The sequence below is a fragment of the Pararge aegeria genome, chromosome 3 (genome assembly GCF_905163445.1).
Source record: "Pararge aegeria chromosome 3, ilParAegt1.1, whole genome shotgun sequence".
NCBI classification, from domain to species: Eukaryota; Metazoa; Arthropoda; class Insecta; order Lepidoptera; family Nymphalidae; genus Pararge; species Pararge aegeria.
Window position 1 is genome coordinate 7,008,595 of NC_053182.1, and position 25,370 is coordinate 7,033,964.

At 36.7% G+C, this 25,370-nt stretch overlaps 1 protein-coding gene across 4 annotated transcripts; it reads right to left on the reverse strand.

Annotated features, from left to right (window-relative positions):
• Window positions 1–651: 651 nt before the first annotated feature.
• Window positions 652–24,341, reverse strand: LOC120637135 (villin-like protein quail). Of its 4 annotated transcripts, none has more exons than XM_039908798.1 (16): window positions 24,294–24,341; window positions 18,752–18,850; window positions 9,972–10,085; window positions 9,159–9,376; window positions 8,611–8,809; window positions 8,208–8,513; window positions 7,548–7,844; window positions 6,991–7,176; window positions 6,820–6,906; window positions 6,637–6,730; window positions 6,201–6,431; window positions 4,600–4,737; window positions 3,971–4,126; window positions 2,825–2,931; window positions 1,746–1,931; window positions 652–1,258 (listed from the first exon to the last, which is right to left on the reverse strand). In XM_039908798.1, exons 1-16 carry the CDS (start codon window positions 24,309–24,311, stop codon window positions 1,145–1,147), a joined length of 2,550 nt encoding a protein of 849 aa, XP_039764732.1. In that variant the 5' UTR covers window positions 24,312–24,341; the 3' UTR covers window positions 652–1,144. The 4 variants fall into 4 exon arrangements, with proteins under 4 accessions (XP_039764732.1, XP_039764730.1, XP_039764733.1 ...); XM_039908796.1 differs by lacking the exon at window positions 24,294–24,341 and adding an exon at window positions 20,280–20,500; XM_039908799.1 differs by lacking the exon at window positions 24,294–24,341 and adding an exon at window positions 19,781–19,801.
• Between the last annotated feature and the right edge of the window lie 1,029 nt (window positions 24,342–25,370).

Sequence of the window (25,370 nt, forward strand, 5' to 3'; positions counted from 1 at the left end):
ATTGGTCTAATGTCACTCGTTTTAAAATTGCTTTGTACTTCTGATTTATGTTTTACAAAAGTTCTGCCCAAATGAAGCTAAGGAATTGTAGGCAAATTTGAGCTTTAACGCAATGCGAATGAGATCCATTTTACTCCGATGTTATTTCCATTCTCAAAAACTCGATTGCGAGCGAGTAAATGTTGTACTTGGGCTGTATATTATGTTTGTTAAAGCGATTGTTACCGGTGAACTGTAAGTACGCCTTTGGTGCACCATGAGTGTATTTTCAGTGGCCTAATATATGCGAATTTGGTACAAGATTTGTGTACTTTCAGTACACCGTACGGTGTCTTAGTTAGTTGACGTTATTCAGTCACGCTGCTTTTCAGCGTGCAGCGTACTTACGTCCGATTTCTCTTTAGTAAACTGTTGCAATACTAATATACCACGTGCCTTAACTACACGGCCCACTCCCATATCATCTAGACATACTATGTTATATGTATTGATAGTTATTATAATGTACATATGTTTTCAAATAAACCAATATTTTATGGATTTTTTAAGGAATTTGTATATTGTAAAGAATATTATTAATTTTATCATAAAATTAATGCCTAGCTAATAAGTGCTACATTTGTGAAAAAATAAATAACATTTTAAAACGTATTGTTTTATTTCGTTTAACATGTTTTCCTCAAATGCGATTCTACTCCTACAGTAAATAACATTTATAAACAAAAGTATACATAAATTAATAAAATCACTCTTTGACTATAATAAGAATATCTAATGCCTTTTTCAACAAATCAAGAAGAAAGGCACCTTATCAGTATATGTTTATTTATTTTATTAAACTGTGTACATTAATGTAGTTTCATCAATAAATCTAATCTAGCTTTCGCTACTAAAATTCGGATTGAGTTTACAGTTTTTTTTAACGATTTATAGTTAGTATGAAAACAGATATCTTAATAATTGAGTATAAATTATTTGTAAAAGCTATTATGTGCAAAAAACGCACTTGATAAATTTATTGTCCATTGCATGCTTATAAATCATTTTAGAAAGCATTTAATTAATTTATAAATTATTGCGTAAATAATCTTATCGTTAATTTGATTTGTGCACTCGTATTATTTTAAATTAGATTTTCCAACAATTAAAATAGTCCGACAGATTTCTTTAGCTCTTTTTGCTTCCACGAGGGTAACGACCGGAACTCATTGTAGGCCATGTTGAAAGTGGACACAAAGTCATCGTGCGTTAGATAAAGCTGAAAATAAGCAGTAAGATATTTAGTCAATATAATATTTTGTTGGAAGTCGGAAAGTAGAGTGTTGATGAAATTAATCGTTCAGCACGTATACGTAACGACTTTTTAAATACATTTGCGTAAAAATGTAAGTGCTGTGAACTACCGTTGGCTAAAGTTTATTAAGATATACCGTTTAAATCAGCTCTCCGTTAAAATTAACCAAAGTAGATATATTAGTATACCTTATAAAAGTTAAAGGATAAATTAAATGATCCTGCAAAAGTTCATAAAAAGGATTGATCGATCTACGAAAGTTCATAATAAGTTTGGTCGATCTACAAAAGTTCATGGATAAGTTTAATCATACTTGAAAAGTTCATGGCTAAGATTAATTCTACAAAGGTCATAGATAAGCTTCATTGTTCTACAAAGTTCATAGATAAGTTTGATCGTCCTTCAGAAGTTCATGAAATAGTTTGATCATCCTATAATAGAAGAGTAATACCTCTTTTGTGAGAGGGTCGACGTCATGTGGCATGTGCTCCTTGGGTCCTCTCAGCACTGAGAGCGGATACTTCTCATGCTGGTCAAAGCTGTTCTCAGTGTTGCCGTTGTGGAGAGCGCTATTGCTGCCGCGCACGATAGCCTTGCCTTCCAACGCGCTTACTATTGCACTAAACGTTTTGTGACCCTGCGTTGGCAAAATTATAATGGGTCAAAAATATTTCTTAAGTATAGTTCAACGGTTGCATACCACGATAATATTTTGGATTTGTCGATATTTCGACCCAGTTGCATGGATCGTGATCACGACGGGACTCAGAAATACTTGACTAGAAAGGAAGACTCTAGACTATTATAATAAGTTCTGTGTCGCCTGAAAATACTTTCTGTCTTAAAATTATTAAATTGAAACTCGTGTCTTAATGTGCATTATATGTATGATAACGTTCTTATATTTATAAATGTATACATATGCTTTTTTATATTATTGATTAATCTGTCATTTAAGAGGAATGTGCAGTAGGTACCCCCTGACAAGGCGACAAAAGGCTTTATGGTGCGAAGAACCTACAAAATATGTTATATTTTTGATTAAATAAATAAATAATAATAATAAAGCACAAGTATATTTATGCTTAGGTATGTCTATGTAATTTCGTATAATTAAAAATATGTAATATATCAAATAGATATTAGTATGCGCATGACTCTATATCCCGCTCTCATGCTGCAGGATGTCTCAATGTAAGGTTGCCTGTACTGTATCTCTTACAGCTTGAACGGAATTTGTTTTTAGGATTATATTTTGTTTGATATGCTGAAGTGTAATTAAGTATTTCTTCTTCTTCTTAAACTGCAAGAGATCCAGAATCTCACTAGCTTTACATATATATAAGTACAGTAAGTAATCGTAAGTAGGTAGGTCATTCTTGAAACGCAGTGTGAGTAATGCAGTATTTCCGCACGATAGAATATTCTACGGATACTATAATCGAACGTAATACGAATGACGCCAAGGATATAAGTGTACTTGAGTCAAAATTGTTATGATCGCTTTTACGAAATTATTTAGGTACCTACCTTCCACATAGTCGGTTTCCAGTGTGGGAAGAATCCAGTGAAGTTCGGCGGTTCTCGACTTTGGCTTATCACTATTATCGGCGTCTCGGTGTCTCGTGCGGCTGGATCTAAAAAATAAGTGAATCTTACTATAGATAAAAATAAGACAAGTTTTAATTTCTCAAAATTTAAAACTCCCATTTTACCCCCTTATACAGTGCGTGATTGAGCAAGTGACTTATATTCTTGAATAATGTTGATGTAATCGAAGGTTTCCAAGCATTATTTTATTAAAATAAATGTTATAGTGATCTCAAAGCATGTCATTCTTAGCTACGACGCTGCGTAGCGTACAAACAGTATCTCTATATTTGGTAGGTACTTGCCCAAACCGCCATGTCGCAACTTTAGCTTGGAATTTTTGCATAACAGCGCTGATAGCTTAGTGGGTACAGAGTTCGAACCCCGGCACGCACCACTTTTCGGAGTTATGTGTGTTTTTAATTTAAGCAATTTAAATATCACAATAAACGGTGAAGGAAAACATCGTGAGGAAACCTGCATGCCTGAGAGTTCTCCATAATTTATTCAACGGCGTGTAAAGACTACCAATCCTAACTTGGCAAGTGTGGTAGCCTACAACCTAAACCCTTCTCTTTCTGAGAGGAGACTCATGCACTATAGCGGACCGGTAATGGCTTGATGACGATGATGGGATTGAAATGGTTTAGAAAAAGTACGCTAAATGGACGTGCTGTGCTCATGGTACAGCACGTTTGCGTATTATTTAAAACTGTACGGAACGCGTTACACTTTTATAGTGTTCATGATGAAATAATTCTTACAACAAAAAGGCATTTGTTACATGTGACGTACCTATTACATATTACCTTTGACATTCTCGATTTTAATCTTACTACCTATTCATTTATTGTGTCCTATAATATTCTTTGCATCATGGTTTAGATTTTGCGCGCCATATATCGCAATCATGGCAATACGCTGTAACCTATATTTTTAAAATTATATTAAATATCTATATTTGTACGTAGTATAGATATTCTATTCTATTCTATTTTACTACTGGTGCTGCCAATCACACGCAATCGGTGTGTATTGCCTTTATTACACAGAATACAGAATCTGTATTCTTAGCCTTATATCTACCATTCATGAGGTATGACTGTGCGATTGCGCGCGCGTCGTCTTTAGCACGCGGGCCGCAGTGCGCTCCGAGCCAAACGAACACTGCTGCGTGCGCGTCCAATATGGCCGCCATCTCCGGTGCGAGGTCGTACTGGCTGAATGAAATTATCTCTTCAACTGTGATCGTAAAAAAAAAATTGTTAAGAGTGTTTCTTTGAATATTCTTTTATAGTCAAAAAATCTTATTTAATATATAACAATTAATTACTAAGTCATATAATGCATCGTCAATCTGTTGATTTCTTGTGTGAAACAACCTATTGGTGCAAATTGGCAGTAATATCGACCGTGTGCCGGCATGGTAACCGGCATGACGTTTTATGTTTATTATATACGGTGTGTGAGCCTTTTCAACGTCCTCGGATAAATCGTGTCCTCCGAGGTATGCACCCTGCTTATTGCCACTTTATCTGTCTGGTTCTTCCTTCTACATTCTCCCACCTACCATCATTCAGGTACTGACAAAACAAGTATGCACTAATAAACATCTTAAATAATCGCAGATATGCAAAGTGATAGTCACTGGTATTTAATCGTCGTAAAATCATAAAAACTTATTCAGTTAGACAATTATGTAGTGTAAAACTCACAAGAATATTGTCCAGCCGCGCCGAGCGCGACATAGAATAGGCGAGGCGGCAATGGCCGTTCCACCTCTTTGAGTGGCGATGCAACCAGCAATGGTCTTCGTTCGCCCAGTGCGGTCCAGAAATCATATTTTTCTTTACCTTTAAATAAATAAAATTTACCAAGTAAGTAGGTAAGTTAATCTGATGATGGTCCAATAAAATAACAATTTGCCGTGTGGTGATCGCATTTCAGAATACAGTTGTCGACCTTTTCGTTCCCCTGGTGGCCCTAAGAGGCGACTAAGAGAATATAACGGAGAAAGGGCAGCAGCGTCTTTCATACAACTACTACCATATACCTACTGCGATCACCAAACCGATTGCCCAGCGTGGTGGTGGTGGTTGGTGCGCAAACCCTTCCGTTGTCCGCCTTTAGTCCAGCATTGGATTAATATTGACTTTGATAAAGAAAAGTACACTATTTCAGAGGTAGGTCACGTTCGGAGGCCCGCCTTTGAACCCCGGCAGACACCTCTAACAAATTATGTGCGTTTGAAGCATTATTTGAAGGTATTTGACTTGTTTTAACGGTGAAGGAAAACATCGGTGGGAAACCCGCATGTCTTTTTTTTGCATGCCTCAGTTTTCTCGCCCAAGAAAGAAGCCCACCAATCCGCACCTGGCCAGCGTGGTAGACTATGGCCTAAACCCATCTCATCCTTTTTTTTTGACAGGCATTGGCGCAGTTTGCAGCGACCCTGCTTTCAGCCTTTTTTGATTTTGTAGGATTGCCTGCTGATTTAAGATCATGTCGTATGCTGACACTTCACATGCCCTTTCACAAGACGAAGTTCTATAAACTATCGTTTACAGTGCAAGCTATTGACTTGTGGAATGACTTGTGGAACACTAAATAGTGTGAGCGCATACGTAATATAGGTGAGGCAAAATCGCTTGAAACATTTAAAAACGCGGAGAAAGCATATTATCTTGCTTATCTATAATGACGACTTTAATTACCTTGATTATGTTTATTTTTAATATCTATATGTTCATAAGTATTTATGAATAATTGAGTATATATTAGTTTATTATTTTATAATTATTTATTATATTTTTCATATTTGGGCAATTTTGTTTATGTATTTGTATTTAGCTATTTGAATGTAGGTTGATAATAATTTTACACCACCTGCCCGCTCTCGCTCATCTTGTCCTAATCCAAAGGTTGCCTGGCAGAGGTCGCTACTAAGCGATAAGGCTTCTGTCTTTGTTTTTTTTTTTTTCCTAACTTCATAGTGGTGTACAAATAAATTCGATTCCCACAACTGGCATATTTGTGTGATAAGCATGAATGTTTTTCAGTGTCTGGGTGTTTATCTGTATATTATAAGTATTTTATGTATATTATTCATAAAAATATTCATCAGTCATTGTAGTACCCATAACACAAGCTACGCTTACTTTGGGGCTGGATGGCGATGTGTGTATTGTCCTAGTATACATATATTTTTTTATTATTTATTTACTTATTCCGGGAGGAGACCCATACCCGGTAGTAAGCTACTAATGCGTTGTTAATGAGGTCGCCGATTTTACTGACCGTATCCAGTACCACGTACCTTGCATAACGAGAGTGTGGTCAGCGGCAGCCATGTTCTTGGCGACTTCCCTCTCGTCACCGGTGGCGGAGGCTGCACACCAGACCCAGACCCGCGCGCCCTCTCGCAACACATAGCAGGCACCTCGCGTCAGCCCACCGCGACCTACTTCCACGCCGCGTGCTTCCCTCGCGTACTGTCCCGACACTCGTATTAGGGCACGAGGAGGTGGTACCACACGGCGGCCACTCGCTAACGAACAAAGTAACAGGACAATCTTTAAATTCATAAATACTCAAAATACGTACCTAGGTATGTCTTTTAACAATAAGAACTTGCCTGATGATGATAATGAACTAAGCCTGTCTGAATCTAACGACGGAATGTGATTCTTCTGATAATAATCTCAACAATAAGCTGATTTATTTTCGTTAAGAAGACATTTAATTTAACTTACGATCATATTCTGTTGCAGTGCCTATGTAAGTGACCATTCGACCTTTGAAGATTTGTAGAAAATGCGCTGGTTCCTTGCCTTGGTACACCCATGCCTGCAAAGACGTTAAAAATCAATCTATATAAATATCAAGAGGTAAATGTAAGTTGATTTATTTACTTCATATTGTATCCGATCCCTTACCTGGATGGGAAGACGCCCTAATTTAATGTAGAGATCTTTGGCTTCTTTAGCACCCAAATTCCTCAGCTCATTTGGCGAAGAGCCACCCTGAAAACACACTCAACTCGTTAAGTATTCGAACAAATTTGTAGCCTTCAACTGTTATTCCTACAGGATTTAGTTAAGTCTCACCATCCAATAATAAAGTATGGTCTGATCACCGGTTGGCGTATGGTAAGTGTACAGTGCAAGATAGCAGTCCTGATCGTAGAAGGCAGCCGTCTGCGGCTTCTCAAGTTCTTGCAGAGCTCCCCCCTCGGCTTCACCGCGTACTCTCCACATGCGCAGCGAACCTGACCCGTCGTCCGGGACTTGTGCCTGGGAACATTTGACGAAAAATGTTTACGAAAAATGTCTAACACTGCGTGGTAATAAATAACGAATCATTTATCATTTTCATTGTTTCACATCTATTCTAGTTACTCTATTTCTGTGAAACTCCTGTGAGTGTCTTCCCATATCTGATTTGAAATAGTTACACCAACCCTTGGATTTTGTGAACTCTCTACAAAAGACTTAAACTGCCGGTTGAAGTGTTGAAATTGTTACAGAATCGGCGCAATTCTGTAATAGCTGTCTATATATATATAGAATCCTAGTCAAGTTATTACATGCTATCATTCCTTATGATCGCCAAGATAAGATTTTCACATTTTAATCAGTGGTTTTCAAGAATAGGTAAAACTTACTTCTGCAGCTAGCCACGCATTGGAAGCAAGGCTGACAGCGTCCAGCTTAGTCGTAGCGGATCTGGCTGCGCGAACTCTGACGTCACGCCGAGCATCGGCCCAACTCCATAGATGAAACAACGCGGCAAACTCCAATGGTTCGCGTCCTGAAACCATCGTTGCTACTGGCCCAGCCAATCTCTTAGCGCGTGCAAGTCCTCTCGCTGCAGCTAATGCCCCACGAGCTTCTGCAACTGGTGCAGACGATCCCACCCAAGCCCATACCCCTCGAGATCCTCCGTCAATAATGTATACGCTCTGTAAGTAAGAAAATAATCTTAAAAAAAGTGTGTGCACCTTGTGAGTCTTATTAATAAACGTGGCATAACGTCGGAAAAGTTATGCAGTGTTTTTCATGCTCTGACGTTGGAAGATTGTAACAGTTTAAGTGTGATAAAATACTGCATACATTTCCAACGCCATGCCAAGTTTAATAATGCCTTGTTATATTAAATTAGAAGAATTTTGGATAACATAACTAAGAGAACACTTTAAACTAATCACCATGAACCAAGCTGTTTGTTTGAGGGTTTACTCATATTGTTTCTCTACAAGTTCATGCAGACTTTTAGGCTTGTTAACCACTTATATATGTAGGATTGCAAGATGGTAATAACTTACGTCTTCGCGCAAATCTTCCCTGTATAGAGGTGCACGTTTTATTTCTTCTAAACGCGCCGCAGGTTTTTGCGATGGCATCGTGATCGGTGAAACTCTTGGAGGTTGTGTAACTTTGTATAGACGAGAGGGTCGAGGTGATTCTATGACAGACGGCGCTGGACGCATAGATCGCGAACGCAACTCTAATAGCTTGTTTAAAAGTTCACGGTCTGATGTTGGCAAGGTTTGTTCATAGCCGTCATGTGCAATGGCAATCCGACGTACCATCATACCCTTTTCTGGGCCTCGTGCCATGCGGTAGGCGATCTGTAAATGCATAATAAGTGATACAGTTACTATGCCGGAAATTAGTTTTCATAAGACAGATAACCATTAAAAACAAATATTGTCCCTCTTAATTTACCTTTGCTCCAAATATCTTCTCGATCAAATTAGCAGCGCGACCCAGCCACAGCACGATTAAATTAGATGTGTCCAGAACAAATACACCATCGGAAGAAAGTTGAGCCCACGACACCGGCTCCAACTGCAGCACCACTGGCCTGTGTCCGCGCACGCGATACAAACGAGGCCCGCCGTTCATGACACCGCTACGAAGGATTCTGCATAACAGGTAGATACAATGTTACAAGTGGTGTCTGAGAAACTCCGGCCTAACATTATTACTTAGCATATCCCAACCTTGTTGGTCGGTGTTCCATGGACATGGCCTACAATTTGTACATATAAATTTCCAAGGATTTTACGACAGCAAAGCAGTATCTGCGTCCCATTTTTTGTAAAAAGGTTACCTCAACTTTGCGAATTTCTCGTCATGCCATTGCGCTATTTAATAAAGTTTCCTCTATGAGCTCTTTACCATAACAGCAACAAATTGAGAAATTTCATACCCGTTGTATTTAAGACAATTAAGTACTTACAAAGAACTCAACTGTTTGTTTTCTGGCTTACCTGATGCCATCGCGGAAGTACGAGAGCATTCGCGGTGATTCCTTGGTGGCAGTTTCCCGGTGGAGTACGAGTGGCGTGCCGACTTGCGCCAGCAACTGGGACGCTCGGCGTAGCGCCAACGCGCCCAGTATGCCACCTCGTTCGCCAGTGCCATTGGTCCAGGCGTGCACGTGGCGTTCTGCATACTCTCCATTACCATTTTCTTTTATTTCGCGACGCTGTCGGTTTTAATTGTTATTTAAAAAGTTTATTAACGGGTTTTTACAACTCTTTTGGCATGTGTAGCCTTATCGAAGGTTCTGATTTCTTCGAGAATTAACTATCATCATCATCTTTATTAATCTTTCACTAGTCCATAGCGCGGGTTTCCTTTCAGAACGAGCAGGGTTTAAGCTGTAGCCCACCACGCTGGTCAAGTGCAGTTTCGTAGATTTCACACATTATTGAGAACGTAATGGAGAACTCTAAGGTATGGTTTCCTTATGGTTTCCAGGTTTCCTCAAACATGCAGGTGCTGTCCCTTACAGTTAAAAAAAACACATTCAAAAAACTTAAAGGTGCGGGTTATAAACTCCCGAATAGATTCCCCTTCGAAAGGTAGGCTATCACTACCCTCGAGACTTAATATTACTACCTAAATGGGTACCTATAGGTTTGGCAGGGTGAGTCTATACCAGTAGGGTTGTTACACAAGTACCTCCTTATCGGAAAAGACGGTTTAATACTGCATAGCAAACCAAATCTATTAGAAGTATGTTATCTCTAGTCTGGCAGGCTCTTTTTATTTAACAATGTTAATGAACAACGACTCACAATGACATCAGGTCCTGCGGGCTGGCCGGGTAGCGAGCAAGAATACACCAAGTAAGCATCACCGTCATAAAAAGTTCCGTAATGAGACCGAGGCAAAAGCTCCGTGCTTGATTCCTGAAATTTTAAAGAAGGTTATGTTTCAAGTCTCATATATATATATGAATTCTTCAATTGCATGACTGTACCATTATGCGAGGCCTGAAATACCTCATGGATCTGTGATACGAAGATTTCGCTGACTTTGAGAAAGTACCTAGGTTCTGTCATTCCTTTTGAAACAAAAAGATAAGATTTATGATTATTACCTACGGACTTAGATAGAAGCAGGCGAAACGTTGCGGAATTCCATGATATATTATGAAAATTAAGCTTAATTTGTTATACTCCGCGAAAAGCACTTCTATTCTTTAATTAATAATTTCTTCAATCTTTATACTCCACACCGAACAGATCTTCGGCAATGTACCCTCTACGTGTACGGCACGTTTCGCTCCGACACCCATCCATCCTCAGGAGATTTTGTCTTTACAATGTATAATTGTAGTGACTTAATTGGTAATCTTAATACAAGTTTAATACATCCTGTGTCATAGCAGGAAGCAACGACTTCTTGTTGTCGTGATCAATCCACAGATCGTACCCTCAAATAATGTTGGTACTCGTTGCATCAGATAAAGAGGTCTACCACAATGAATTTTTTGTTACGGCCTTGGCTTTGGGTATAGCATAGAGTAATATTTGTGTATACTCCACTAACGTCGTCAACAACTATGTGCAAATTTTCATTGAGATGGAACGTAAAAGTCGTGTACATTCCATTCCAGCATATTGATGATTTTTGCTGTTACTGACTTGTTCATGCAATCTATAATTTAATCATAACGTGCAGATGGTAATTACCATATTTATGATTTCATATGATTCATACCTTTGTTTATTGTGTGACTGTTTTTATGATTTAAAAAACTAGTCATGAGCGAGTCGGGCTCACGTGGATTCCGTAGTATAACTACTCAAATATTTTTAGTTTTCTGTTAGAATTTGACGAAGCCTCAGTTGCTATGTTTTCCATCCGAAATAGTATTAGTTTATTTACCTAGTATTTAATTACAGCTCTGAATGGCTCACCTTACTCTAAATAGGTATAAAGCTAAAGTAATTCTTCCTTATAACACCCATGTATATAAAGGGAAAGAGGGGATGCGACACCAGAAGCCGGTGGCATCGACCTCATGAAATTCGCGTGCCGGATTCTTAACTCTTGCGCAATGATTTTAATCGAAGCATTTAAATAACTTTAGCTTTGGCATAACTTTGTAGTCTCTGTCAGTGGTTATGGTAACAGCGGGACATAGAATCAATCAAAGATTTCTAAACGGAAAATACCGTATGCATTTGGTTTTAAAGTTGGTCTTAAATTGTTGAGTCTCGGTCCGTTGGAGACGCGTCATGGTTCCTCCTCTTACGGTACTGAGATGTAGGAGGAATGAATCACGGATTCTTCCGTTACGAATGGATTATCACCCACAATAGCTCGTAATCATTTGATTCACTGCACTATTTTAGGAATCCGTAAGCTAGACATAAAAGCTGCCATTGCTTGGTGAAATAATATGGTTCATTAATGTGATCAATATATTTCGACGTTTGGTTAAATGACAGGCGAGATCGAGTTTATCATCTAGCAATGCAGATTTATAGGTGAGTATTTAATTAATTTAATATAGGGAAATACTCCGTTATAACACGAAATAGTTTTACCTACGTCCGAAATTGCAACTCAATCTAATGCAAAATCATCAGATCCATTCAATTTATTTCTTCTATTCTTTTCCTTATCTTCCCCTTCTATTGGTAGTACTATATTGTATGTCTTTGCTAGAACTACTTAAGGAATCGGGATAAAAGGAAGCCTATGTTATTTGAAGCTCAGTTTGAATCATTAGGTTACCTATAAAGAATTTCCAATTTTAGTCTGTTTAACATACACACACACATTACATAAACCCTAATCTAAAGAAGAACTTTAAGGTATTTAAGAGCATGATCATTTAATTTATTATAGGTAAGTAATTACTTGTAATATGACCTAGCTATCTCTTATTATTTACGCCTATAGAAATCATAATTACCGACTTTATCTCGCTTATTATCGCGATATCTCACTCATCACAGCAATTTAGGTAACGGCAACGGTCTGCTGGAAACAAAATATTTGCTGCTTTTCAGAAAAAAATACTATAGTTCCGTGTGCATCAAGTTGATTGTAAGACGTCTAGTTAATCATAGAGGAGTGTAAATCACGTCCAGACATTGCATTGCAGATGACTACCGAGCGTTGCATTGCGATAAACATGCATCTCTCCGCAATTTATTGCTCTTAACCGTAGTTAACTTTCTCCACGCTTTGTTATGAATAGATTATAAAAGTTCTGAATAAAATAAATTCTTAACCTTCGACACAGACAATGGGATGTTAAAATGACTCGTTGGTTAGCATGTTCGGCTACGAATCTTATGGTTCCGGATTTGAAATCCGGGTCGGGCAGAAATTCTCAGGTAGATAAGGTTTTCCGCCTTGTCATTTTCAGTAGATACCAGCCGGGATTTCTAATATTGGCGGTTAGTAAACAGTAAGAGAAATAAATAAAATTGAAATAGATAAAATAAAAATATATAAGTATTCTTTTGAATGCATGTTTTCATTATTTTTTATATATTTTCAAAACGATCTTTACACTAAAAAGCAATTGAAAGATTATTTACATACTTAAGACATGAATGAAAAAATGAAATTTTCTTGGTTGGCAAGTACGAGAAGGTAATACAATAATTGAGCACTCAGGCGAATTTAAGCTCCGTGCTGTATGAGAAATTTCAGAAAAAAGTCTCTTCTATTTTAAGATTGATAAAAATATGCAGCCTAATTTTATTAATCTACTAGCTGACCCAGCGAACTTCGTACCACCTCTTACCAATTTATTAATTCTGAGGTTGTTTCATTACATGCTATTTTACTAAATTCTAAGGCTGGGGCAACGGGCGAGCGATGCAACGTGTAAAATTCAAGTTTGTATGGGGAAAATTTGCTTTACAAAAGTAGGAACCTAGGTACGGACGTAGGCGAAATCGTGGGGGACTGCTCCCCCACGCAGTCTATCGATAAAATAATTTAACCATCTCCTAAGCGGTTAGACCGATTTGGATGTGTACATTTCAATTGTTTTTTGTTTTTTTTTTTTTAAATAAGTGCTTATTAGAACGAAATGAAATAGTTTAATTCAATGCAAAGAAGTTTTAATATTTTAGTATGGCGTACTGTTCGCCATTTTTATTTTATTTCCATTCCATGCAGACTTGCATATTGTTTCTGTTTATAATAGTAATTGACATAACAAGCGGTTGGCCCACCTGATATTAAGTAGAAACCCGTCACCTATAAATAGAGCTACGCTTCGAAGCGAGAGACACGTTTTACAGTATGGGTTTGTTGGATTAGTACGTACGTACGCCCGCGAGACCGTGAATAAGGATTATTCCTATCCTATTTCCGGAAATCGGACGGCTGGCGTCAGAAATCGGGGACATCCTTGAAACGTAAAAATCGCTTTGCTGAAGATAAATAATGCCTTTCCGGCTTCCGTTTTCCGTAAGTTCAAATCAAGTGTGAAAACTAGAAGTCACTAGAATAAGTATTTGTAATGAAAGGTTTCAAACCAATTTTATGGTTAGTACTTATATATAAACTAACCTTAAAATTGGTGGAAATATTTTTCTGTAGTCCTGGTTAGGTACGCAATGATTCAATTAAGTATATAAATATATTTGTTCTGAATTATGTGCATATTTAGACCTGTATTTATTTATTTACTTACTTAATTCATTCATTGCATATCTTACGATTACCAAAGAATACTGACCTACTCGCTTGTGCTCTTATAATATTAAAAATAGTCGCGGTTCGCTACGTCGCCTTTTTAACATACGTTTTTTTAAATTCTAATTTATTAAGTCAAATGTCACAAAAAATGCGAGGCTACTGTTGTGCCATTTTTGATCATCATCAATCATTCCAGTTTCTCTTTTAACAAATCATTTTTTTTTAAATATTGGTTAGATAACTACATGGGATTTTTTTATCGGTATTAAGTTGTGTGACGACACGGAGTAAAGTGTGTGCAAAAGTTTCAGAAATAATATCGAAACCGCAATTGTTTTGTAGTCCGAACGAGTAAATGAGTTTTTTGTGTCAGCCTTTCACAAATGTCCCACCGCTATATAAAAACTCATAATAATAGGTAGGTGTGTTGTTCGTTTTTGCCATCTCTGAGTATATTAGTACCCAGACACCAACTTTGGAACTCTCACCTACAGTAATAAATTGTTTTTATGTTCAATGGTATGGTTGTATGGTATAAATTATTTTATAATATTAAGAATTGCTCTTACTTCATAGCTCAACATTAACTAGACTGTGAGATGGTGATAACAAAAAAAAAACCTGGCTAAGTCTGTTGTGGGATTTTCTTAGACGATTGGGCGGTTGGAACCCTCCTAGCTTTAGTTTTAAGTTACCAAATGCAGTTATCACCATCACTATAGTCGGAAAAATGTAATAGGCCCGTTTTGACATTTGTGCAAGACCATAGAATGTAACTTGGAACGAAACTGAAAGAAACAAAAAAATAAAAATCAATTACATACAGTGTTTTAAAAAATACGTAAATTTTTTTGGGACGTTAAATAATATGAAAGAATATATCGCGAGTATTCTTTTTGCGCTTACTTCATAGTAGCATGCAATTTATAATTGTTGCGAAACGTTCCGAAAACAGTTACGTTCTCAGTCTTTTCTTTTTTTTATAGAGCTGTAACCATTTTTTTACTGAATATCGAAATTAAATATTGTGTAGTTATCTTTACTGCAAAGAATGTGCTTGGTTCTTAAAATGGGTTCTAAATAATGAGTCTGAGATGATGTATCTGACCAAGCGGCACATGACTGAAGCGTCCCCGCGCGCACTGCGCAGTTTTTCGCTCCTCATCTTGTAAAGTTGACTGTGCGCTCGTTTAAGTTTGATATATATTGTTTACTATTACGTTAAATATGGCTCTTCTATTTTGGACATTAATTTAAACATAGTGATTTGACTCGATTTTTGTGTTTGTTGTTATATAGTACTAACTCTGTTTCAACATGTTGAAAAGTGGACGTATAATCAACAGCCAGTCACGCGTATTGGTTGTGAAGTTAAAGGAATACTTTGAACGAACGAACACTTTACAATACATAATAATATCAATCAAGTACTGATACAAACTTGAATTGATTTATCGTGAGTATCGAGTACAGAGTCTTATGGTTCCATAACTAGTTACGTCGCGATGACAAATGTCAAAACGGGCCTATTACATTTTTACGACTATAACATTAGTGAACATGTTAAATGTTTCATGTCAATTGTTAAACGCTTCATAAGTGCCTGTAATAAGGTAAAATATTTTGGAATTTGAATTTGAATTTGGTAAACCTAAACGTAAATGGGGCTTTCATTTGAGACCAACCTATTTTCTTTACGTATTATTCGCCATATTGGATTTGTCATGATTATATGAACGCGAAGCCTCAATCAGTCTCAATAATTAAAATATCATTATCGAAAAAAAAAAGAACTGCTGTAACCAACGACTTCAAGATTTATACGGCTGAACATATTTAAGATGAGTGAAATCTGTAAAGCGTAAATTAACGAAACATTTTATGCTCGAAAAGTTCGGTATACGCATGATACTTATAAATCTTGACAAAGCTAAGTCAAACCACGCTTTTAAGATCTCCACCTTCGACTTTGAAGGTTAACCACCTTCTAATCTCGGATAGCAAGATAGATAGATAGATAAAGAAGATAGCCTAAATCCTAACTATAGTTTAAAAACTAAAAAACGTGTTCATTATAATAAAAATACTGTGTAGTCAACGAAGTGTCAGTATGCCATCAGGCCAGTCGCAGGGAGCAGCTGGACCCAAGCGGCACAAGCTCGTGGTACTTAGAATTCCCTATAAAAGATCTATGTCCAGTAGTGGACGTCAATAAAAGGTTGATGATGAAGTCAACGATTATCAATAGACCACCAACAACCTAGGCCTAGGACTAATCACACACACGGTGTAGGTAACATATTGTCGTACTAACGTCATAAAAGAATTGTTATTTAAAAAAAACGAACAAATTTTAATTCGGTTTATTTTCGGAGTCTAAACAAAAGCAATTAGAGGGAAAACTCTGCAGCAACGCTTCATGGCTATTACAACATAATTTCCGGAAAAGGAAGGGTAACGAACCATGAGAAAATGTCCGAGATCGCAGATAGGATTAGTTTGAATGTATGTAATTGTCACACAGTATAACAGTGAAAGTGAATCCGGCACCGATCTCGTGATAGTTCACAATAGTTTGAGATCTTTTGTAATATTCGTAAATCGTGCAATGCAGTCCAACGCTAACTACCACTTCACATGGATTTCGTGAATATTACAATTGAATAACAAAAGAGTTGCATTTACGAAATTAAGATTCAAGCTAATGGCTGGAAATTTAAAATAGTCTTAACAACGAAAGCACGAAATCATTTGTAATCTGTAGCGTAGGTTCTATAGATAACTACCTGTTAAAATTGTAAAGCTTTTGAATAAGGTAGGTAATTAGGTTCAGTAGGTATCTATCTAATTCTGTTAAGAAGTTTTTTTTTTTCATCCCACTTCAAGTATAAGGCCCAACGTAAAATCACAGCGCTAACCGCTGCCTGCGCCACGCGCCAGGTAGGTCGTCAAAAAATTAATTTAAAATCACTTTATGTAACGCCATACCGATTTTATTATCTTTTTTGTAACAAAGAGAAGTACGTAACCTCTCTATATCACAGATTATTAATATGTAACTGCACGGCCTAAACCCTTATCAATCTGAGAGGAGACCCGTGCCTTGTAGTGGGCCAGTAATGGGTTGATGTCTGATACGAACGTTCTTTGGACATTAAATGTTTTTGATATTACGAGTTGTACCTAAATAAAATATTAATTTGGAGTAGGTTGTTATTAGGTACGTTTAGTTACGTTCTTATAGATTAGTTGAAGTTGTAACGTATTTATTTACCTACTGAACACAATCCACTAATTTTTTGGGGTTAGTTAAGCTAGAATTCATCTATATATATAAAAGAGAAACCCACTGACCTTGAAATTTAAAATGTGTAGAACGGTATAATCGGTATTTAGGTTAGGTTAGCTTTAAATAATAAAAATCAGTATAAATTATTTTGGAAAATCTAATTTGAAAAAAAGGGAGTGACCGTTTTTTTATTTTATTATCTGGTCTACAAACCTGAAATTTAGAAAGTTGGTTTCTTTTAAAGCAGGTAGCTACCGCATTAACTATTGAACTATTAAAAGAAATTTGTCGGTAGCTTTCTTTTTTGGAGAAGGGTATAAGGCACCAACGGGGGTATTTTCAAGCTCACGGGCAATCAGGAATTCCACGCTGATGAAGTTGCGGGCATTCGCTTAAGTCACCCTGAGGTGCACATTACTAATATTCTTTATTTAAGAGTTATTAAAAGTATTTTTATAAATCAGATGTAGGTAATAATATAAAATTAAGAGTATCTATGTATTTCTATATTATTGTGATTTGATAACTTATAAATCATGTAACTGATTTTGAGGTTTTGCTGAAGATAGGCGTAGGTGGTCTCGAGTTTTCTTCTAATTTCAGGGCAAATCAATATTTCAACGCGAAAGTCGCGGGCAACAGCTAGCACCAAAATATAGTATACACCTTTACTTACTACCTAACCAATACTTATTCATTCTAATTGACTACCTTGCGACACCGTTTTCTCCGGTTGAGATTAATTACACTTCTGACAAAGAACAATACATCTAAGGCAGTAGAACCGTGTTTCATTGTCTACCTAACACAATACTTTCTGTTTGGTACCAAGGTACCGAATTTATATCTGTATAAGTACAAATATGACGGTAATAATGGAAAAGACTAGGTATAAATACATGAACAGATACTTATTTTGCATCAATTTAAAATTTGTGATTTGAGGTTGAGGTTCTCCGAGCTGCGAGTATGTGCCCTGCCCATTCCCATTTCAGATTCGCGACGCATTGAGCAATATCGGTAACTCTGGTTTTTGATTGATCTCCTTATTCCTAATATGATAACGTAGTGACACTCCGAGCATCACCCTGCGACTCTGAGCCTTCTAATAGTTACTAAACCCATAGGCAAAGTGCACTGTTTGTTATATTTAGACAGTAAAAATATTAATAAGACGTCATGAAAGTTGAACAAGAGTAGGTAATCAGTATTTGTAGTTGTGTGATAAAAAAATTGAACATGGATCCAACATGGACAGGTCAATCAATTCATATTGTGTTTTAAACGGTAAATTTCAATTCAATACACTGAAATAATTAAATCAATCAATTACTTTTTTGAAACCTTTACTTTCTTTCTTATGATTTTTATAAATTTGTCTTTGCTTTTGTGGCCCAAACTAAAGTTTAAATATAAGTTACTAGGGGAATATTAAGTTACTAGGGGAGGTTGTTTGTTATCAGAAACCTTTTTAGAATATTTTATAGAGGATTCATTTTATGATTGTAGATGAAGTCTTGTATGCTACTGTTGAAAATTAGGTATTAAAATGTTAAATACCCCTTATAATACAACAGTTGCATAAATAAATATTAAACAATGTCAACCTACCGTTATTCTCCAAACGAGGAAGATGGTATGGTCCTTAGGCACGGTGCGGAAGACAGCATCTTGAGCTGAGGGGCGCGGCGACCCGCCATCGTCCTCCAACTGCACCACAACATCAGAAACACCGTTAAATACCATGCTCCTACAACATGCTAGCTACTCAATTACATCAGCAACCATTGTTGATAATTCCTGTCTATACCCACCCCTAAATGTAATGTCAATACTGCAATACGTATTCAAAAATAGTACCATTTGATTATTATTTTAACTACCCTTTTATTTTTTTCTTGTCTACCTCAGAACAATTAATATCTTAGGTGTTCATGTATTTTTCTATGGCTTCTATCACCCGTATCTGAGATTTTTATTGATACGAAGAGGATACAAATTACAAACACTATTATTAGCTCTAAAATTGCAATATAGTTATAGCCTTCAAAACTCTCAGAACCCATTGACTTGGTGGAGGTGGGAAAGGAAATGTTCATGAAATTATTTTTCCAACTTTTCGTTAATTAAGGAAGACATAGGTTAGATGAAACGCATACGCTGTTAAGCATACAATAAACATTATTTTCTGACAAAATACGTAGGTAATTTTTATAGTTCCTTGGTATTTTCTGTCCAAATGAAAGCAAGTATTACATAAAGAATATACATTTCAATATTTCTTATAAAAGATAAGAAATACCTTGATATGATAGATTTAGTAGTAAAGCAAAGGGGAAATCGCAACTGGCTCATTAAACGCTACAAAAGTTTAGGGGGCGGTCACTCTACCTAAGTGTATCTATCGCCAAGGTCACAGGTAACAAAGGTATATTGGATAGTTTTTAATAATTTACTGATAGTGTACCGATTCTAGCTATATTGATTCACTAGGAAATTCATTTGTCTAATTCGTATTCAAGCACAAACTATGGTTCTAATTCTACTGTAACCGATTAGGGGAATTTTGGGGGGTTTTAATATAACATCGATTAGACCTCAACAAATCGCGCTAGCATTTTCGACTGCATAATCACTTACCACCATGTGAGATTGCAGTCAAGGACTAACTTATCATCACAATCATCATTCAACAAATGGACATCCACTGCTGGACATGGGTCGTTTGTTGGGAGTAGTCACTTATAGAAGAATTATAAAAAACACTAGCAAAACTGAATTAGACAAGACTTAAAAAGTGCTAAACTTTTCTAAGGGATACAGTGGGAATAGGACAGCACTACTTGTAGAGCCAATCCAGATCAAGTTAGATTTGTTTACAAGAGAATCGGCAACATAGGTCACCCGGGTGCTAAGAACTAGGTACACTCCTATGGTAGGTTTAATGTACTGTGTGTTATCACATTCATCAATCTGTAAAACAAAGCGCCATACACAACAACTGTATACAGAGCGATCACCATAAACCGTTACAATCAATTATTCAAACGATCATTCGTGCACACACCGGAAACTATTATCTGAAACATGACACTTTCCGTTTTATTCACTACATAAACTAAATCACAAAGATGTTTACTTGTTCTGCGCCAACTTCCAGGATATGCATAGTTCGTGGTGGTCAGGGGCCGACTGGTGCCATCACCTGAAACCGCGCTCCTACCAGACCCAGTAGACTCGAAAGTAAACAAAACGAGACGACCGCAACGTACACTCACACTTCTTACACTAACAACTTAACAGGCAAGGTAGCCAGCCGGCTTAGGAGAAAAGAAAACTTTTTTCACGCAAACCTGAACACGCATATTTTAATAACACAGGAATAAATTATTTCTTGCGAAAGTCCGAGTGGCGTGCTGAATGATAGTCGGAGCTAGGGTTACCACATAAAAAAATCAAAAGCCCGGAGAAAAGGCCTGATTTCCATTCAAAAATCCTGAGTTTTTTTTACAGTTTGACATTTCCTTCCAAAGTACTGAACAAAATATGTGAGGTATGTTATAAATCAAAAGTAGTGTTGCCCAAATGCAAGAACAAGACGAGACTTAGCCAGTCTTGGTCTTGGTCTTGCGCCAATACACCTGGTCTTGGTCTTGGTCTTGGTCTTGCGCTCCCAGTCTTGGTCTTGGTCTTGGTCTTGCAGCAAGAGTCTTGCAAGTCTTGCAATTACCTATTAGTCTATTACTATTTATTAAAGTTTACTTTAAATCTTAGAAAAACGTATTAGAATTGGAACCTTGTGAGCTTGAATTAACATAGCCATAGTAAAGATCAAGCAGATTAATAAATAACTGAAGATTTGATAAGAAATTCGAAAAATCAACTGACCTATATGTCGTTTTCCATGGAAGTAACTGTTTCTTAATAAACATTTATGATTTATAAGCTTACATTTGCTAAAACATGTAAAAAAACAAATTAATTACAATAACTTGACTGTATTTTAAAGAACAATACTTATCTGTCTAGAAAGAGATTGAACCCTCAACTTATAAGAAATTTAATAAAAGAGTTTTACGATTTATCATTTATTTGAATAAAAAATAAAATACAACACAAATCAACAGCTTTATCATTAGGTTATGATACTTTATATCAATTCTTTTGACCAAGAATTAATACAAAGTAACCATCTGGCTGACTCATCACTTAACCTATTTCTATGTTTTCTAATTACTAATGATGCTTTAGAAAATAACCTCTCAGCAGGTACTGAAGTTGCAGGTATTGAGAGAAAATCACGGGCCATTTTCGATAAAATCGGATACTCTGTCTCATGCGTCCTCCACCAATCTAAAATCACCAATCTGAAACTTATTTATTCTTTGGAACACCTGTAGGTACTCTTAAAATTCGAAATTATTTTGCATGAATAGTGTCAAATGTTATGATTTCGGCGCGGCGGCAACGATTGTTTTAGATTTCAAAAGAAGCCGCCGGCGCGTGTATCATAACCATGTACTTCCGAAAAGCGGCAAATTTCTTTGAGAAGTAAGTACAAAACCTTTGATGCCGCATTATCAAAGTGCCGATGGTTAAAACATAACTATGCATGCACTCAGTTTGATTTTAATAGATATTTTTTTATTCGCTATGTTTATGGTATTAGTCGTAATGCGCATAGGTCCAGTTTTTCATATTCTTTGATATAGTTTTTTGCGTCTCATAGAATTCCTAAGCGTACCTACCTACCTATACACCGAACTGTTACACCTAACTACTCCGTGAAATAGCGCTAAGTCCTAGCTGCAAGACGCAAGAGTCTTGCAGGCTATGTCTTGTTCTTGCTCAAGTCTTGCACGGTCAGTCTTGGTCTTGGTCTTGCTAAAAATACGCGGTCTTGTTCTTGGTCTTGGTCTTGCAAAAACGCAAGAACAAGACCAAGACTGCAAGACCAAGACTGAATTTGGGCAACACTAATCAAAAGTAAAATAAAAAACCTAACTTATAAAGGGATCTTCGCATATTATGATCAAACTGATTGATCAGTACGATTAAGATATATGGAAGCATTAATTTTGAGCAATTATGACTAAAGCTTCGTTTGGTAATAATTGCACAATCAAAATGAACTATATTTCTTGAAATAATTAATGTACACAGTATTTTTTGAGAAGAGTCCAAACATCCTTGAATCTCAGGACAAACCCTGAAGAATATGGTAACCCTAGCCGTAGTAGCAACTAACTTATATATCGCGTTTTCATCTCTGTTAGCACTTAACAGTTATAATTGTTGTCTTATCAATTATCATACACTGATAGCTTTTAGTAATTATAACAAGCAGCCTTTACCTAAGCACTCCAATGTTTACAGCATAGTTATTGTAGGTGAGTACCTAGTTAGGTTCTTAGGTGTTTTTGTGATTAGACTATAGTTATTGTAGGTGACACGTGAAAAGAGCGTCGAGGATCCTACAGTGCATAGGGCTATTATACGTTCCTTACAAACTATTATTAGACGTTCCTTACAAACTATTATTCTACGACACGCCGCATCTCATCGCTTACCTTTTGCTTAACATGGTTTTAAATATACTTTTTAAGAATTGAGCTCACGAATTCAAAAAAATTAAAATTGGTAGTTCCAGTTCTAACAACAAAATAAAAAAACAAAGACTTCAGCTTGAAATAAATATAAATAAATAAATAAATATACTACGACAATACACACATCGCCATCTAGCCCCAAAGTAAGCTTAGCTTGTGTTATGGGTACTAAGATAGCTGATGAATATTTTTTTATGAATATAATACACGTAAATACTTCCAATATACAGATAAACACCCAGACACGGAAAAACATTCATGTTCATCACACAAACATTTTCCAGTTGTGGGAATCGAACCCACGACCTTGGACTTAGAAAGCAGGGTCGCTGCCCACTGCGCTACTCGGCCGTCGAAATAATTATCGATATGCATAGAAACATATGAAATATACAAATAAATAAAGGAGAAAATAAAGGAATTATATATTCCCCAATTGCCAATGTTTCCCAAATTCTAACCGGGTCGGGAGGTGGTTTTCAAGAAGTGGTGCTCAAGATTATTTGAAATCCGTCTAACCAAAAAACAAGTTTTGTCTGGGCTATTCGGAACAGCTGGATCGATTTTGCCGGGTCTTCCATAAGCAGGCAAAATATGAAAATTATTTAAGGCGGCGTGTTAGTTCTCAACGTTCTTAAATTGAATCTGGTTATGCTGTTATTGTAAACCCACTCAATCCATTGTCCACTGCCCCAGGTCAACCATAACTCTTTTTATCTAATACCTACTATGCACTCATAAGCTCTATCTACTTTGAAGAAGTGGTACTTAACTACTTACCTATTTATCTTTACTATTTTAATTTCCACAAAGTAGGTATCGGACGATTTTAAATTATTAATAAATAATGCCGAACGAAGAATACAGTTGTCACCACCACACCACCACCTCCACTTCGAGCGGATTTCGTACGAGGCGACTGAAGGGAACATAACGGAGAACACGTAGCAGCGGTTTCTGTGCTACTACTACCATCTTCTAAAATACCCTCAAATTTGAGAGAAATTTAGACAAGCACTGACTATTGATTGATTAATTCAATTTATTATTACTATCTACCAATTTATAAAATAAAATATATAAATATATTACGACATCACAAAAATCGAATAATATTTATATGTTATAAATAATATATATAAATACTAGCGAACCCCAGCGCCATCTGTCGGGCTAATTTGTGAATCTAAACCATCCAGGGTGCCACCCAAACGTATACCAAAAAGTTCATTCAAATCGGTCCAGCCGTCTAGGAGGAGTTCAGTTACATACACACGCACACAAGAAATATAAACATAAAGATTTATAATATACAGATAAACACTCATACAATGACAAATGATCACATTCAACCCACAAAAAAAAATCCAGTTGTGGGAATCAAACCCGCGGGCTCGGACTCAGAGAGCAGGGTCGCTACCCACTGCGCCAATCGGCTGGTACTCATAGCATGTATACTAAGTATAGAGTAGATAACGGTGACTCGAGAAAACCCCCAATGCACTTAATAATAATAAAAGAAGGCTATTAAAAATCAAATAGACCTGATAAAATATGTCCATCAATGTTCGCTACACTTTCTTGGCTGTAGGTAGAAAGTTTTCGATTTGTTGATACTGCCAGCGCTGATGCTGTAGCCAGCCGAGGTCCGCGGCATCGGCGGCCGACTGTCCAGAAGTTACATTAATTCGCACACTGATACAAATAGTTTAGGAATCACGGTTCGACGCGCTCTTTGTATTCAGTATCCACATGTGGTACGAGTTCACTTTCGTTCGACAGATGCGCGGCGTAAAGTTATAATGACCGAAATATGTGGGAAGGTAGGTACTCAAGTGTTCGGTTTCATCAGGTGTATTTTTTACGCTCTGCATACACAACACCATGCGAAGAATTTTAATTTTGATTGTTGTTTTGATTGTTCAGTATTTTTAGTCCAATTAGCGTTTTACGATTTCAATGGGTGTCTTAATTTAAGTTCTTTAAGCATCGAGAGTTCTTTTTAGAACGACTGATGACCGATCTAATGAACCATAATAAATGAATAATTACTAGGTAATACCTACGAGAATGTATCCATAATACTAAAAAAATACAGTCTGTTTTTTTCCGGCTTTGTTACACAAATCTTAATGAAATTTAGCATGTAACTTGCATCCCGGAGAGGGTTATTTTAACCTGGAAGAGCACCCGGTTGGTATTATTAATTATATATTTTTTTAGAAAAGTTATGGTTCGAACGCCGCGCCAGCAGCGGCAATAAGATGGAATTATTTACTTTTGAAATTTCTCTGGTCTAGTCTAATGGGAAGCTTCGTTCGTGGCTATTTACCACCTTAGGACAAGACGTGCCAGCAAGCGAGTAAGCATTCCGGTGGAATGCCGCGTAGAAACCTTTAGGGGTACCTATGGGTGAAATATAACTGCCATACCCCTAAAGATTGCAGTGAAGGGCCAACTTGTAATTTTCCTTTAGATACCTACTATATTTTTATGGGTCTTTGGCCTCTAATAGCAAGAGCATTTATTAACAAATCATGTATTCGAGTTAACGCTTTAATATTATATCACTTCAATTTTTTTAATGTTTCGTATTATAATATTAACGTTAATGGCAATGT